Genomic DNA, 15,099 nt, shown 5'->3' with positions numbered 1-15,099 from the left:
GTAAAGTAGAGAAAAAAATTAAGTTCACCAGCCCCTTGCTCTGTTTTATTCCTTACAGGTAACTAATATTAACAGCTTGATGCCTGTCCTTTCAGACTTTTTCATACATAGTTATGAGGTAGTAATTTATCATTGTAGTAACATGATTTTCAGCCTCACAATTAATTAACAATCACAACAGTCTGATTTTGATTTTACAAAGTATTACATATATTATTCTGCAACTGAAGTGTTCCCACATAACAGTACATTGTGGGCTTTCTTTGAGTATATGCATAGTTCTAGTATACTGCTTACTTGGGTATGGAGCATCCTGCTACAATTGTGTGCCATAATTTATTGTATTTAACTACTGCTTGGTGTTAATGGAAATTTATGTTGTAGTATTTGTGTTTCCAAGTGAGAAATAATACTGAAGCCAAGCCAAAGCTAGGGAAAATCAGTGAGCCATGAACTTCAGGATAATTTCAAGATCTTTCTAAATAACTTTTTCAAACAGAGTCCATCCCTCAAACAGCTTTGCAAAGATAATGAAACTGGTCAGATGTAGTGATACCTGACAGTTCCTACCCAGTAAAAGCTGTGTTTGGATTGGAAAATAAAGCTTTTGTATAATATTTTTGTATTTCATGGTATGTTAAAACCCATGATATCCCCAAATAAGATTTAAATAATATTTTGCTAAACAGTTATGAACTCAAAAAAGAAAGGTCTTTATTTGGTGTTGGTTTTACTATCATTTGTGAAGTGAGGGATGATTTAAGACTAAAGGAAGTAATATGAATCAAGTACTTTGCACTGTACAGTGATTTTCTGTGTATTCATCCATTCACAAATACATTCATTCATTCACAATATCTGTTGGGCCTCTTCTACATGTAAGGCAATGAACGGGGCACTAGGGTTTTCGTGATGAAAAAGGCAAATGTCGTCCCTCTGTCTTGCTGTTTATATTCTGTCTAGGAGGGGACACAGATGTCAAACAACTTAATGCCAAATAGTTATTTAATTTCACTTGTTATTTGAATGATTTATTTGTAGATACTTGGAGTTTTATTTTTTAAATATTTTTAAAGTTTATTTATTTATTTTGAGAGAGAGAGAGAGAGAGCACGCATGTGCACACACACAAGTGGGGGAGGGGCAGAGAAAGAGGAGGAGAGAGAATCCCAAGGAGATCAGGACAGTGCAGCACCCTATATGGAGTTTGAACTCATAAACCATGAGATCATGACCTTAGCTGAAGTCAAGAGTCAGATTCTTAACTGACAGAGCCACCCAGGTGCCCCGATATTTGGGGTTTTCTATAGAAATCATATCATTTGCAACTTATGATAATTTTATTTCTTCTTTTCTGATCCTTGTATCCTTAGTCTCTCTTTCTTGTCATCTTACAATGGCAAACCCCTCCAATACCATGTTAAGTAGATGTGATTGGGGGCATCTTTCTCTTGTTTTTTACTTCAGTGAAATTATTCCATTGTTTTTCCATTTTGAATGATAATTGCTCGTGTTATTTTTTTTAACATAGATTTATCAGATTAAGTTTTCTTCAATTCCTAATTTACTAAGATTCTATGAATTTGTATTGGGTTTTCTCAAGTATTTTTTGCATCTGTTCAAATCTTTTGATATCCTTCCCTTTTGATCTGTTAATGCATACTTAGCAAAATGGCTAGATGTATTAATATACAAAAGTCAGTTTCCTTACTATTAAACAAAACATACCAAAATGAAGATACCATTTAAAATAAAAGCAGAGAATATAAAATAACTAGGCAGAAATCTAACAAAAATTGCTCAAGACCTCTAAAGGGAAAAATTTTTTTTAATTTGATTAAGAAATGATAAGAGGAGCACCTGGGTGGCTCAGTCGGTTAAGCGTCCGACTCCGGTTCAGGTCATGATCTCATGGTTTGTGGGTTTGAGCCCCGTGTCGGGCTCTGTGCTGACAGCTCAGAGCCTGGAGCCTGCTTCGGATTCTGTGTCTCCCTCTCTCTCTGACCCTCCCCCGTTCATGCTCTGTCTCTCTCTGTCTCAAAAATAAATAAACATTAAAAAAAATAATAAGAAGAAAACATAAGTAAATAGAGATAGATATTATATTCAAGGGTAGGAAGTCTTAATATTTCTGAAGATATCAATTCTTTCAAGTTAATTTTTAGAATTAATGAAATCCCAGTTAATATCCTAACAGAGTTTTACATTGAACTTGATCAAATGACCCTAATGTTTATATGTAAGGGTTAAGAGTGAAAAATATCCAGTACGCTTCTGAGGATGACCAGAGAGGGGAGAATTGCCCTACCCGATAGCAAGACTTGTTGTGAAACTCTATGTTATTGGCTTAGGGGTAGAGAAAGTGAAAATGGAATAAAATAGAGCATGCACAAATTGGACTGTGACCACATATGTGTGGGACCTTGGCACATGTCATAGATGGCATAGCAGATCAGTGGAGAAAGGAGGGATTGCTCATAAGTAAAGCTGAAAAATATATTATACATACCAAAAAAGAGTAATTTCTTTTCTACCTCCTACCAGATACAAAATCAGCTCTGGACGGGTAGAGGGCTTAAGCGCTAAAAATAAGACTTAAAAATTTTTAATAGAAAAATATAGATGCAAATCTTTTAGATCTTTCAGTAGGGGAGAATTTCTTCTTGACATAAAAAGCATTGATGGATTTGATTACATTAAAATTTAAAACGCTGCTCATCACAAGACCCTTTAAAGAAGAAACTTAAATGTTACAAACTGAGGACGATATTGGCTGGTAAAGGGTTAGTGCTAAGAGCATTTAAAGATTTCCTGCAAGTTAATAAGAATAATGCAAACAACCCAGTGTAACAATGGGTGAGAGACATGAATGACATTTTACCAAAGCAGAAACATATGTGGTCAACAAACACGTAAAGAGATTTAACTTCAGTGGTTGATGTTGAAATGAAAATTCAAAGCACAAAGTATTTTTTTTTCACCCAGTTGATTGGCATCTGAAACGTCTGAAAATAAGCGTTAGAGAGGATGTGGCTTCTTACAGTCTCTTATTCCTTGCTAGTGGGAGTATAAATTAGAATCTGATCTTACCTCCCAGTGTTGAACATCCACAGACTCCATGATCCATCAGTTTCTGCCCGAGAGAAATTCTTGTATGAGGGGTCTTGTTAATAGCAGCATCATTCACACTAGAAAATACTGAAATAACCCAAAGTGCCCATCAACGAGAGCATGAACAAATCAATTGTAACAAACAACAGAATATTATTCTGTTGTCAAAATGAACCTCAGTGCTGTATGGCAATATGGATGAATCTTAGCAATATAATAGGTGGAAAAAATAAATACCAAAATATTGCATATGACATAATGTCTTTTTTTTTATAAGTTTGTTTATTTAATTTGAGAGAGACAGAGAGCTAGTGGGGTAGGTGCAGAGAGAGGGAGAGAGAGAGAATCCCAAGCAGGCTCCGTAGAGCCCGATATGGGGCTTGAACCCAAGAAACGTGAGATCATGACCCGAGCTGAAACCAAGAGTCAGACACAACCGACTGAGCCACCCAGGCGCCCCTGACATAATGTCTTTTGTAAAAGTTAAATTCAACTAAAACATGCATATATATACTTTTAAAAAATGCATGCTAAGGTTGTCTGGGTAGCTCAGTTGGTTAAGCATGTGGCTTTTGATTTTGGCTCAGGTCATGATCTCACAGTTGCAGAGATTGAGCCCCTTCCACGCTTTGCTCTGACAATGCAGATAGAGCCTTCTTGGGATTCTCTCTCTCTCCCTCTCTTCTGTTCTGCCACATTCGCATTCCCCCTCTCTCTCTTGCTCAAAATAGACTTAAAATAAAAAAAAGAAATAGCATGCCATCATATATATACACATGTATTTGCATATATATGTACTTACATACATGCATGTGTATATGCAATTAACTGTCTTTTAATATTTTATTTTATTTTATTTGAATTCCAGTACAGTTAACATACAGTGTTATTTAAGTTTCAAGTGTGAATATACTGATTCAACACTTCCAAACATCACCCAGGGCAAGTGCACTCCTTAATTCCCATCACCTATTTCATGCATCCCTCCGCCCACCTCCCCTCTGGCAACCACCAGTTAAGAGTCTGTTTCTTGGCTTGCCATTAATCGTCTCAATAGGAAAACAAGGGAATGATGACACGGGATTCAAAATGCTTACTTTCATGGGAGCCATTACTCAAAATAGTTAACTGAACAAAGTGAGCCATGCTTGGGCCAGTGATGAGAGTATATTATGAAACAAGAGTATGTTATGGAAGATATCCAAAATAATAACAAGAATAAGTTTTAATCGCAAGTCAGTGAAAGATTTATGTGGGGCGTTCTCCAAGTATGTAACTGGTGTGTCTCATCTGGGGGCTCTGGGAAGGCTTCCTTAAGGATGTGATTTGCGTGCTTAGCTCTGAGGGTGGAATGGTAAGTACCCATGTGAAGAGGTCAGGGAAGAACATTCCAGACAGGAAACAACATGGGTCAGGCCTTGAAGTGGGAAGGAGTGAGGTAAGTTCGAAGTCCTGGAATATAATCAGTGTGACTAGATGAAGAGGGGAAAAGGGACTGAGGTGTGTGAGATGTTGCTGGAAGTTAGATGGATAGGGAGCAACCCTTTGGGGGCATTTTAAAGGATTTTGGCCAGTATTCTAAAATAGTAGCAAGTTAAACAGCAGGCATTTATACAGATAAAGAATTGTACTTAGTTTGCTTTTTTTTTTTTTTCTTTCCTGAAACTTTGTTTCTTTGGGGCTAATACCTAGATTGAAAGGCACATAGAAATATATTTATGTTTCAAAATTTGGGGCATATACTGCCAGGTTGCCCTCTAGAAAGCTTGTAAAATGTATTTTTCCACCAGTAGTATGTGATATAGCTTGATTCTACAAACTTTCTCCAACAATGGGCATTCACATTCAAAAAAGATTTCGAATACAGAAGAACAATGGCATAATTATTGCTTAATTGTATACATCGTACTATGAATATTGAAAATACTTAAATGCATATATGCAGTTTTATCAGATTATTTAAAATATTTTTTAAAAATATTTTAAGTATTTAAGTCAATATTAAAAAAAAATTGTTCCATTAATTTTTTTCCTGTTACTTCTGAAAAGGATTATAGCATTTTAACAACATTACTGAGCTAAACAAGTTGTTCAGCCTCAAGTAAATGTGAGTTAGTACCAAGAAATGACTTTTATTTTTATTTTCTTGTTTTTAAAGAGGATGTTTATTTATTTTTTATTTTTATTTTTTTTTTAATTTTTTTTTTCAACGTTTATTTATTTTTGGGACAGAGAGAGACAGAGCATGAACGGGGGAGGGGCAGAGAGAGAGGGAGACACAGAATCGGAAACAGGCTCCAGGCTCTGAGCCATCAGCCCAGAGCCTGACGCGGGGCTCGAACTCACGGACCGCGAGATCGTGACCTGGCTGAAGTCGGACGCTTAACCGACTGCGCCACCCAGGCGCCCCTATTTTTTATTTTTTTGATGTTCATTTATTTTTGAGAGAGGGAGAGATAGAGCACAAGTGAGGGAGGGACAGAGAGAGAGAGAGAGAGAAGGAGACACAGAATCTGAAGCAGGCTCCAGGCTCCGAGCTCTCAGCACAGAGCCTGACACGGTGCTCGAGCCCACGAACCAGGAGATCATGACTTGAGCTGAAGTTGGACACTTAACTTACTGAGCCACCCAGGTGCCTCCCAAGAAATGATTTTTAAAAGACTGGAATAATTGATCTGGTAGCTTACTTTCTTCAGAGTCGACAATAACTTAAATTTACCAATAATTTTCTCAGTTTGCTCACGTTTGTTTCTTGCATCCCACTCCTTCCTGTGGGTGCTTTTTTTTTTTTTAAGATTTTATTTCATTTTATTTTTTAATGTGTATTTATTTTTGAGAAAGAGAGAGAGCATATGCACAAAGGAGGCAGAGAAAGAATGGGAGACACAGAATCTGAAGCAGGCTGTAGGCTCTGAGCTGTCACAAACTCAGATCATGACCTGAGCCAAAGTCAGACACTTAACCAACTAAGCCACCCAGGCACCCCTAAAGATTTTATTTTATTTATTTATTTATTTATTTATTTATTTATTTATTTATTTATTTATTTTTTAACGTTTATTTATTTTTGAGACAGAGAGAGACAGAGCATGAGTAGGGGAGGGGCAGAGAGAGAAGGAGACACAGAATCCGAAGCAGGCTCCAGGCTCTGAGCTGTCAGCACAGAGCCCGACGCAGGGCTCGAACTCACGGACTGTGAGATCATGACCTGAGCCGAAGTCGGACACTTAACCGACTAAGCCACCCAGGCACCCCTAAAGATTTTATTTTTAAGTAATCTCTACACCCATCGTGAGGCTCAAACTTACAAGATCAAGTGTCACGGTCTCTACTGACTGAGCCAGCCAGATGTCCCTGGGTGCTCTTTTCTTTTTACTGAAGTACATGATTTAGTGACTCTTTCAGTATGGGTTTGTGGTCAATACATGTCTTTATCTTTGCATGTTTAAATCTGTGTCTGTCTTTGTTTTGCCTTTATCCTGGGATGATAAGTTCTTTTTCCTCACTCCTAGGATGTTTCTCCACCCTTCTGTCTCATTCTTTTGGGGGCTTCTCAATTCCTCTTTCACTTAGGTTGGCATCTCTTTATTTGTCCTCCTTGTCTCTTACCTGTTTTTTCATGTTTCGCATCGCTGTCTTTGCTTCCTTCTGTGTGAGCTCCTTGCTACTGTCTTCAAACTAACTGACCTTCTTCAGTCAGGTCCAGTCTAGAATTTGTCAGGTCTGTGAAGACACTGTGTAGTTTACTTCCAGGATTTTCCATTTTTCTCTCACCCACTTGTTCTTCTTTCCCCTCTGCCTGTTTTTGTTTAATAATTCAGAGTTCTCGTTATAGATATTAATCTGTCTTCGATTTTTTTCAGTATCTTAAACATATTTATTTAAGAACTCATTTGGTCCAAGTTTTTAAAAATATTTATTTTTGAGAAAGAGGGTGGGGAGGGGCAGAGAGAGGGCAACAGAGGATCCGAAGCAGGCTCTGCGCTGACAGCAGAGAACATGAGACAGGGCTCGAACTCATGAACTGTGAGATCATGACCAGAGCTGAAGTCAACTGCTTAACCCGCTGAGCCACCCAGGTGCCCCTCATCCAGGTTTTTGTTTGTTTTTTTTGGTTTGTTTGTTTTTTGAGCTTTCCATAGCTAATAGGGCCCCCCACTCAGACCTCTGGTTTCAGTTACCCTGGTTCCTGTGTTCTGTCACAAGTGTGCTCCTGTGCGCTTCCTGAGTGGAGTCGGTTCTTGCCTGTCTTGCCGCGTGGGAACTAAAGCTTCTTCTCGCTTCTGCTGGTTTTCAGATATAGAGCCCTTCAAGCTCCCAGCACCGGCCGTAGCAAAATATACGCTTTGCTCCATCTCCTGCACCATCTGTCTGCTTTCTACTTTCCCCCATACTTTTTTTTCCCTCCCATTATTTTTTGTCCTTGTGGATTTATACCTTCTTAAAATTCATCTGGAGTCATCTTGATAGGTTTTCAGGAGGGAGCCAAAATAAGGGCACGTGTTCTGTCCACCATGTTTAACTGACAGACCAGGTAGTAGTTTTAATTTGCAACATTTTAGTGCAAAATGATTAGTAAACCAGTTAAATCTTATTGCTTATTAGAAAGCCTACAAAGCACTGGCATGCTCTTTAATCTTTATTCATGGCTTATATACCCTAAATCAATATTTTGTTTTTTTAAGCTTGTTGCAAATATTTTGTATGACTTAGTCAATGAGATTCTTTTCAGTGTCTGAGTCACTTAGGGAACAATTTATAAAGCTCGTTGAGGCCTAAATGCAGATCTACATCGTAAAGAATTCATTCCTGGTGCTTTTAGGAAGATTGCAGACCGCTGATTTACTGAAACTGGGACCTGTCACTGGCTCCATCTTCAGTCTGTGTATTTATAATGACTTGTTCAGCAAGTTCCCAATCTTCTGAGCTGATTTGTCTGATTTGAGGGATAATGAACAAGAACAAAATGTCAGATAAAATCTCCACCAATAACAGAAGAAAATATACATGTAAGCTGAGTAGGATTTTTATAGTGGTGGCATAAGAATCTCTTTTTAAATTTCTGGATTGTATGGTATGTGTACTGAAGAAAAAAGTTCCCACTATGTCTTCATTTTGTATAATTAGTATGTGACACATAGTGGCCATTCTACAAATACTTATTGACTGAAAGAGTAAATTATGGAGTGGGGTTCCCACTGTCGCCTCTCTGCTTCTGCTACCTATTGCCTTGAACCTGACCTAACTTTCATGACAGTGACTCTAACCCACATTTCTCTAGCTCTGGATTCCTTGTAGTCCAGCCTAATTTCTGCTTCATGGGGACCCCAGAGAAAGATGGTAGGATAGTGCATATTCCATAAAATTGGAACCCATTTTTTGTACATGGCCGTTGATTAAAATATTTTCCTTGTATAATTATTTTTCTGATCAGAGAAATTATACATACTTATTGTGGGGAAGTTACACAATTTAGAAAAGAATGAAAAGTCAAAGAAAAATCACACATGATCCAAAGATAGCTGGTTAATATTTTGCATGCTTCCTTGTAAAATTTTATATGGATATATGACTATATGCATCAAGGTTCGGTCAAGAAGACCGAAACCACTCTAAGTATTTTAGCAGGAAGGTATTTAATCCAGGAGGTTAGAGCTTGCATAGCTTTTGGCAGATTTAAGCAAGCAAAGTGAAAGAAACTGCTGTTGGCTTTCAGGAAAGTGGGATGTGCAAGAATCACAGAACGGAGCCGTTGAAAACATCAGCTGCCTATAACATGGGAGTGAGTGATTTGCAGGAGTGTGCCTAGAAGTGGCTGTAAACCTCACGTGTGCAGTTTATCCCATGTCTGCCCATCCCTGCCAGGGGAACATAAGGGCTTCTCTTCCACCTCTCTGTATAAGTAATTTACGGTTATTTACAACCAGCTGCCAAGGTTGTTTGGGAAGTACAATTTTTGGGCCTCTGCTCCCTTGATACAGAGAACATTCACAAGGAGCACAAATGCTCTGTCAGTTTTGTTTCATTTTTTAATTTTTTTTAAATGTCTCTTTATTTTTGAGAGAGAGAGAGACAGAGCGTGAGCAGGGGAGGGGCAGAGAGAGAGGGAGACAGAGAATCTGAAGCAGGTTCTAGCCTCTGAGCTGTCAGCACAGAGCCCGACATGGGGCTCAAACTCACAAACCATGAGATCATGACCTCAGCTGAAGTCAGACGCCCAACCAACTGAGCCACTCAGGCACCCCAAAAATGCTGTGTCAGTTCTGAGCAATCCAAATATATGGCTCTTTTCCTGTTGTCACCAATCCTCCAATATGTTTCTTCTATGTCTCTCACCATTAATCATGAACATCTGGCTATTTTTTGTTCTAGGCAGATACATTGTTTGAACTTCTGCCAACTGTGGGGGTTTCCCTTCCTTAACACCCTTGAGATCCACTCCCTAGTGGGCTTTTAAGTGTCAGTAGTCTACTTCTGGAAGGTGTCGGCATATTGACACCTTTCGTAAACCAGGTCTGGCTTTTCCTCCGCTGGTCCACCTGGTCATCAGGAGCTCCTCAAGAGGCTGTATGTGTGAGTTAAAGGAAAGTTGGCAGAAGCAAGAGTATATGCCACAGGAGTGTGGGCTCATGCAGTGTACTTACGCCTTTGGGACCTATTTAAGCGTGATGTCTATGCTTTTGTTCCTCTTGAAGATGGAGCACTGCTCATATGCCTCCCTTTATGGCTTGGTGCTCAGGATGGACTGGCCAGATTGCTTGGTCACTTAATGTCCCGTGCTCAGGAACGCATTTGCTACCGGGGCCCAGCAGCAAGCCAATGGCTACTTTTCAGAGCGGGATGATTGGGTTGGAACGGGGCTGACTTAGTTTCGTATTCCTGGGGAGCTATTCTGTGAATTTCCTACTAGGGCTCGACAGAGGCTTCGCACACGGCTTCTCTGCCACAGATACTTTGAGCACCATTGGCACTGCCAAGCTGTGAGGCCCAAGGGACTGAGCAGCCTACACTGCAGCTCAGACCCACTGCACAGCCTTCTCGAGCTCTGGACCCCACTCAAAGCTGACCGTCTTGAGGCGATTTGGTAAAAGGTTAGGAGTAGTACTTTCGAATGTAGAAGGAATTGCCTTCACGATCCAAAGAAGGCCCAGAGGCGTGGAGGTGGCACTGAAGAGTGACAGACCCCGTCCGGCACACTGTATAGGCCTTCTGTAATTGGGCTCTTACTGCATGTACGGTTTTATACTCATGAGCATTGTAAAGCCTTTGCTCCTTTGATGGTGACATCCCTACTCTTATTAAGCAGCATCCCTGTGGTTTAACTTAAAACCCATAACGAGGGCAGCTCTCTATATTCATTTGAACCTCTGTGTAAAAGAAGGAGTCAAAGTACAGTTTCTTTGAGTGGGGTTGTGTGTTTGAGTATGTCAAGGAGCTTCAGTGCTTGTTTTTAAACTTCACTCAGAGTTAGCTTTGTCGTTTGCCTGGCAGGTGTGACGCCAGCATAGCCAGACTCTCTGCAGAGCACAAAACGACTTATGAGGGGCTCCAGCACCTGAACAAAGAACAGCAAGCTGCCAAACTTATATTGGAAACAAAAATCAAAGACGCAGAGGGGCAGGTATGGCCTACTTCAGGTAGCCTTTTAAAAGGAGGTAATTTGTTCTTAGCTAAGTAAGAATAACACGGTGATGAGAAACCAGCCGGGACGCCTAGCACATGCATATCTTTTCCTCACTCCTTCTTTCCCCCTGTTTCAGTGCAGTGGCCCTTCACGGGTACGGCAACCAAAGCGCCAAATTTTTTGGTAGAGTCCTAATTTTAAAGGTTCTTTTCCCTCATTCCTAAAACAATTAATATATTCCAGAAATTCTAAATTATGGCTCCAAAACTACTTCGTGCATAGGTGAATGATCAGGCATTCTGTTATATGCCATGTCCCCATTTTTGGTTCAGGAAATAGTTACTGTCCCGGGACTCATGTTACGTGCTACCTCATCACATAGTCTTTGGTGGGAAAGGATTCAGACAAAGGTAGAGGTAGGCTGGCCGGTGAATTTTAGAGTATTGCACCTTGAAACACAGATCAGTTTTATAAAGCATAACTTTTGGCATTTCACCATTTGCTTTTTGGCCACTTAAAGGCTTCCCTTTGCCATCAAGGGGCCTGTCTTCTAGGATTTGCCCCACAGTATCTGCCCTACTTGCTGTTCTTCATGCAAAGAGGGACCATTCCAGTAAAAAGGGGCACCTGGTCAATTTGCTGGAGTAAAAATACTTGTGTTCAAAATACATTCAATAAAGATCTAAATCTGCTTATGTGAAGGACACAGATATTCTAAAGCCACCAAAAAACCCCACAATAAAACAAAATTCCAATAGTTTTTTTTCGGAGAATGAGTAAGGACAGAATTACCACAACAGAAAATAAATGCTCAGCAGATACTAAGCTTCTTGGTGGCCGAGCCAAGTCGGATGCATATAGAAATCTATAGAAGGAGACATACTTTTTTTTGTTCTGGATCTAATAAATACTTGTCCCATGAATCTGTGAGTGAGGAATATCGAACACCGTAATTCCTGAAGAAACTAAAGACATTTCATATAGGACGAGTTTCTATTAACTTTTAGTAGAAAGACCAGGGAAAGGGGTGGGTGGTGGGAACAAGGAGTAGGAGGGATGGAATTTACAAATTATATTTTCTGGTGACTTGACTTGATATGGAGGTAAATCTGGGACCTCAAAGGATTTTGCAAGTGATAAGAATTCCATTCTCTATGTCTAGCAGCCACATTAATGGTAGAAATCCCAAAGTAAACATAACTGTATTTTGTGCCAGCAGGTGGAAGTAGTGGTCCTGGGCAGAAACTAGGCTTGCTCATCAGAGAACTATAAAGTTAAGTACTCAGAGCGTCATGGATTTTGGCATCATTCCTGGTCTTGATTTCTGATGAGTGTGTATGATAGAAAATGGAAGTGGAAAGATGAGGTGAACTCCTAAAAGAATATATTAAATCATATTGAATCTTAATGTCATCGACTAGAATATAGCTTGCCAAATGTTACCTGAAACTACCTCTAAAGATCATATGTGATATTACAAGCTAGGTTTCTTTCCCAGATTTCTCAGCTTTTGAACAGAGTGGACTTGTCGATATCAGAGCAAAGCACCAAACTGAAGATGTCCCACAGAGACAGTAACCACCAGCTGCAGCTTTTGGATACGAAGTAAGTAGTCAGCTTATAAACGTTTTCTTTTTTGGTTCGAGTTCTTGATAGCCCTATTCACTAGTACGTTTTTGTCCTTTTCATTTTTATTTATCACATAAAACAAACTGAAAACAATAATGGAAGTTAAGAGGAAAAGTTTCCTTGTAGCATGTTGCCACTTTACATTCCTTCTTATGGTTTTTAGTAGTTGGATAATTATCCATTCATCCAGTAGATATATAGGGAGCACTGGCCTAGTTGCTAAGGATCCAGAAATAAAGAAAAACAGACTCTGTTCCTATCCTTGTGGAGTTTATAGTCTAAGGAGTTGATGAGCATTAATCAAATAGTGACTTGAGTGAGTGTATGCCTTATTATTACTAATGGTTGTAATTGCTTTGAAGAAAAGGTGCATGGTTGTGGTAGACTGCATAATGGTCCCCCAAAGATCACCATGGCCCAAGCCCTGTGAATATGTTACCTTATATGGCAAAAAGGGACTTTGCAGATGTGATTAAGGATTTTAAGATGGGTAGGTTACCTTGGATTACCTCGTAGACCCCATGTAATCCCTAGAGTGTCTGTAAGAGGGAGACAGGAGGGTCAGAGTCATGAGAGAAGGTCACGTGATAATGGAAAAAGAGACTGGAGACTCAGAGATGCACTCTAAGGATGAGGAAGGGGCCATAGACCATGAAATACAGGTGGCCACTAGAAGCTGAAAGAGGCAAAGCAATGATTCTCCTCTGAGAGCTTCCGGAAGGAACCACTTCTGCTCACACTTCAATTTTAGTGCAGTGAAACTGATTTTAGACCTCTGACCTCCAGAACTATGAAAGAATAAACGTGTTGCTTTAAGCCATCAAGTCTGTGGCAATTTGTCACCACAGCCACAGGAAGCTAATACAATGAATGGTGCTATGAGGCCTGGTTGTGGGGCCTCCTTCCTGAGGAGGTGATGTTTGAAGTAAGAGCTGAAGAAGAAATGGGATTCACTAGGTGAAGAGTGAGGTAAGAACGTATGGGATGGAGGAGTGTGGCATACAAGAAGCTGCAAGATGGCGAGGGTGGCTGGAAGAGAGATGGAGGGGAAGTGAGGCCTGGGGAGGAGGCAAGCCGGCAGCAGGGCCTTGTAGACCATACGCGGGGTTGTTGTCTCTGGCTTTAGTGCAGTAAGGACAGCCACTGAAGGGCTTGAGGCAGATGGGGTGATATAATAAGATTTATAGTTATTTTTAAATGGCCTTGGTGGCAATCAGAAAACGGTGGGGCACCACGGTAGCTCAGTTGGTTGAGTGTCAGACGTTGGCTCAGGTCACGATTGTGAGATTCAGGAGTTCGAGCCTCACATTGGGCTTTTTGCTGTCAGCGCAGAGCCGGCTTCTGATCCTCTGTCCCTCTGTCTCTCTGCCTGTCCCTTGCTCATGTGTTCCCTCTCCCCCCCCAAAAATAACTAAAAACATTAAAAAAAGAAAGAAAAAAAAAAAAAGTGAATCAAAAGGGGCCAAAGCGTGCGGCGCCTGGGTGGCTCAGTTGGTTAAGCGTCCGGCTTCAGCTCAGATCATGATCTAGCGCTCAGTGAGTTTAAGCCCCGTGTCGGGCTCTGTGTGGACAGCTCAGAGCCTGGAGCCTGTTTCAGATTCTGTGTCTCCAGAGGCTCTCTCTCTGCCCCTCCCCTACTCACACTGTGTGTGTGTCTCTCTCTCTCAAAAATAAATAAAGATTAAAAAATTTTTAGTATATGTGCTGCCGAACCGAGCACAAGATTAAAAAATTTTTAAAAAGTGGGGGGCAAAGCAGAGATGGGGACATCATCAGGTGGGGGCATTGCTGCAGTAGTGTAGGTGGGAGAGGTTTGCACTAGGGTGATTGTAAACTAGCCGGTCAGCACCCTATGATGTGTTATACTTTCCCATTTTGTTATAGTAACACTTTGAACTGTACTTGCCCACAGTGAAACTCATCATCTGCCCTTCTACTCAGTCACAAAACCATACATCTTCTCCCATCATGAATCTTCATGAGCTTGGCATTTTCCTGCCTAAGCAGAGCCAGTCATCACTATATATGTTTATGTGTGTGTGTGTGTGTGTGTGTGTGTGTGTGTGTGTGTGTGTGTATTTGACTTAATATATTGTTTAACAATGATTTTAGTGTGGAACTTTGTTAGAGACTTGTGGAGATTTTAAATTAATCATTCTCCTGGTTCTTATATCTTATCATCACCATATTTAATGTTGTGTCAAGGTTGTTGCTGAGTTAACAGGAATTCTCTTATGACAAGCATGTTTCTTTTTTCTCTAATTGTCTGCATTATATAATCGTTGAGTTATGTCACCACTTCTCATAGATCCTACACGCTTGCCAAGTACAGAAAAATCTCTTCAGTCCTCTTCCTTCCATCACAGAGGAAAAAATAAACATGTTGGTATTTTTTCCTATGTAAATTACTTCGTTAGGAGATATTACTAGTCAGCAGACACGAACATCTTTATTTTCCTTCCTACAGTTTAAAGTCTAGAAGTCTAGACACAAACGCTCTTCACAGGGGAGAGGGGACAAAGCCTGGGGCAGAAGGTCAGATTGATTACCCAAAGGGAAAACCCTGGTTGGGTGAACTAGGGAAAATGCCCTTTCCACAAAGAGAGCCTAAGGAAACTCACCTGTCTAAATCTTGGCTCTGGGTAGAGGCATAGAAGATATTCCTTGAAAATTCAGGACCACAATATAGCCTTTATTTATTTTACTTATTTATTTTCAGTAAGCTCTATACCCAA

At 40.2% G+C, this 15,099-nt stretch overlaps 1 protein-coding gene across 2 annotated transcripts in view; it reads left to right on the top strand.

The window, feature by feature from the left end:
* Positions 1 to 15,099, top strand: part of FAM81A (family with sequence similarity 81 member A) — a 79,147-nt gene that overhangs the window by 49,579 nt on the left and 14,469 nt on the right. For both annotated transcript variants that reach the window (XM_043555305.1, XM_043555304.1), the window contains exons 5-6: positions 10,603 to 10,732; positions 12,234 to 12,340. In XM_043555305.1, the coding sequence (XP_043411240.1) occupies positions 10,603 to 10,732; positions 12,234 to 12,340 (237 nt within the window). The remainder of the gene's footprint in view (positions 1 to 10,602; positions 10,733 to 12,233; positions 12,341 to 15,099) is intronic.

The sequence above is a fragment of the Prionailurus bengalensis genome, chromosome B3 (genome assembly GCF_016509475.1).
Source record: "Prionailurus bengalensis isolate Pbe53 chromosome B3, Fcat_Pben_1.1_paternal_pri, whole genome shotgun sequence".
Taxonomy (NCBI): Eukaryota; Metazoa; Chordata; class Mammalia; order Carnivora; family Felidae; genus Prionailurus; species Prionailurus bengalensis.
Note: the sequence above shows the minus strand (reverse complement) of the source record. Positions and strands in the feature narration are given on the sequence as shown.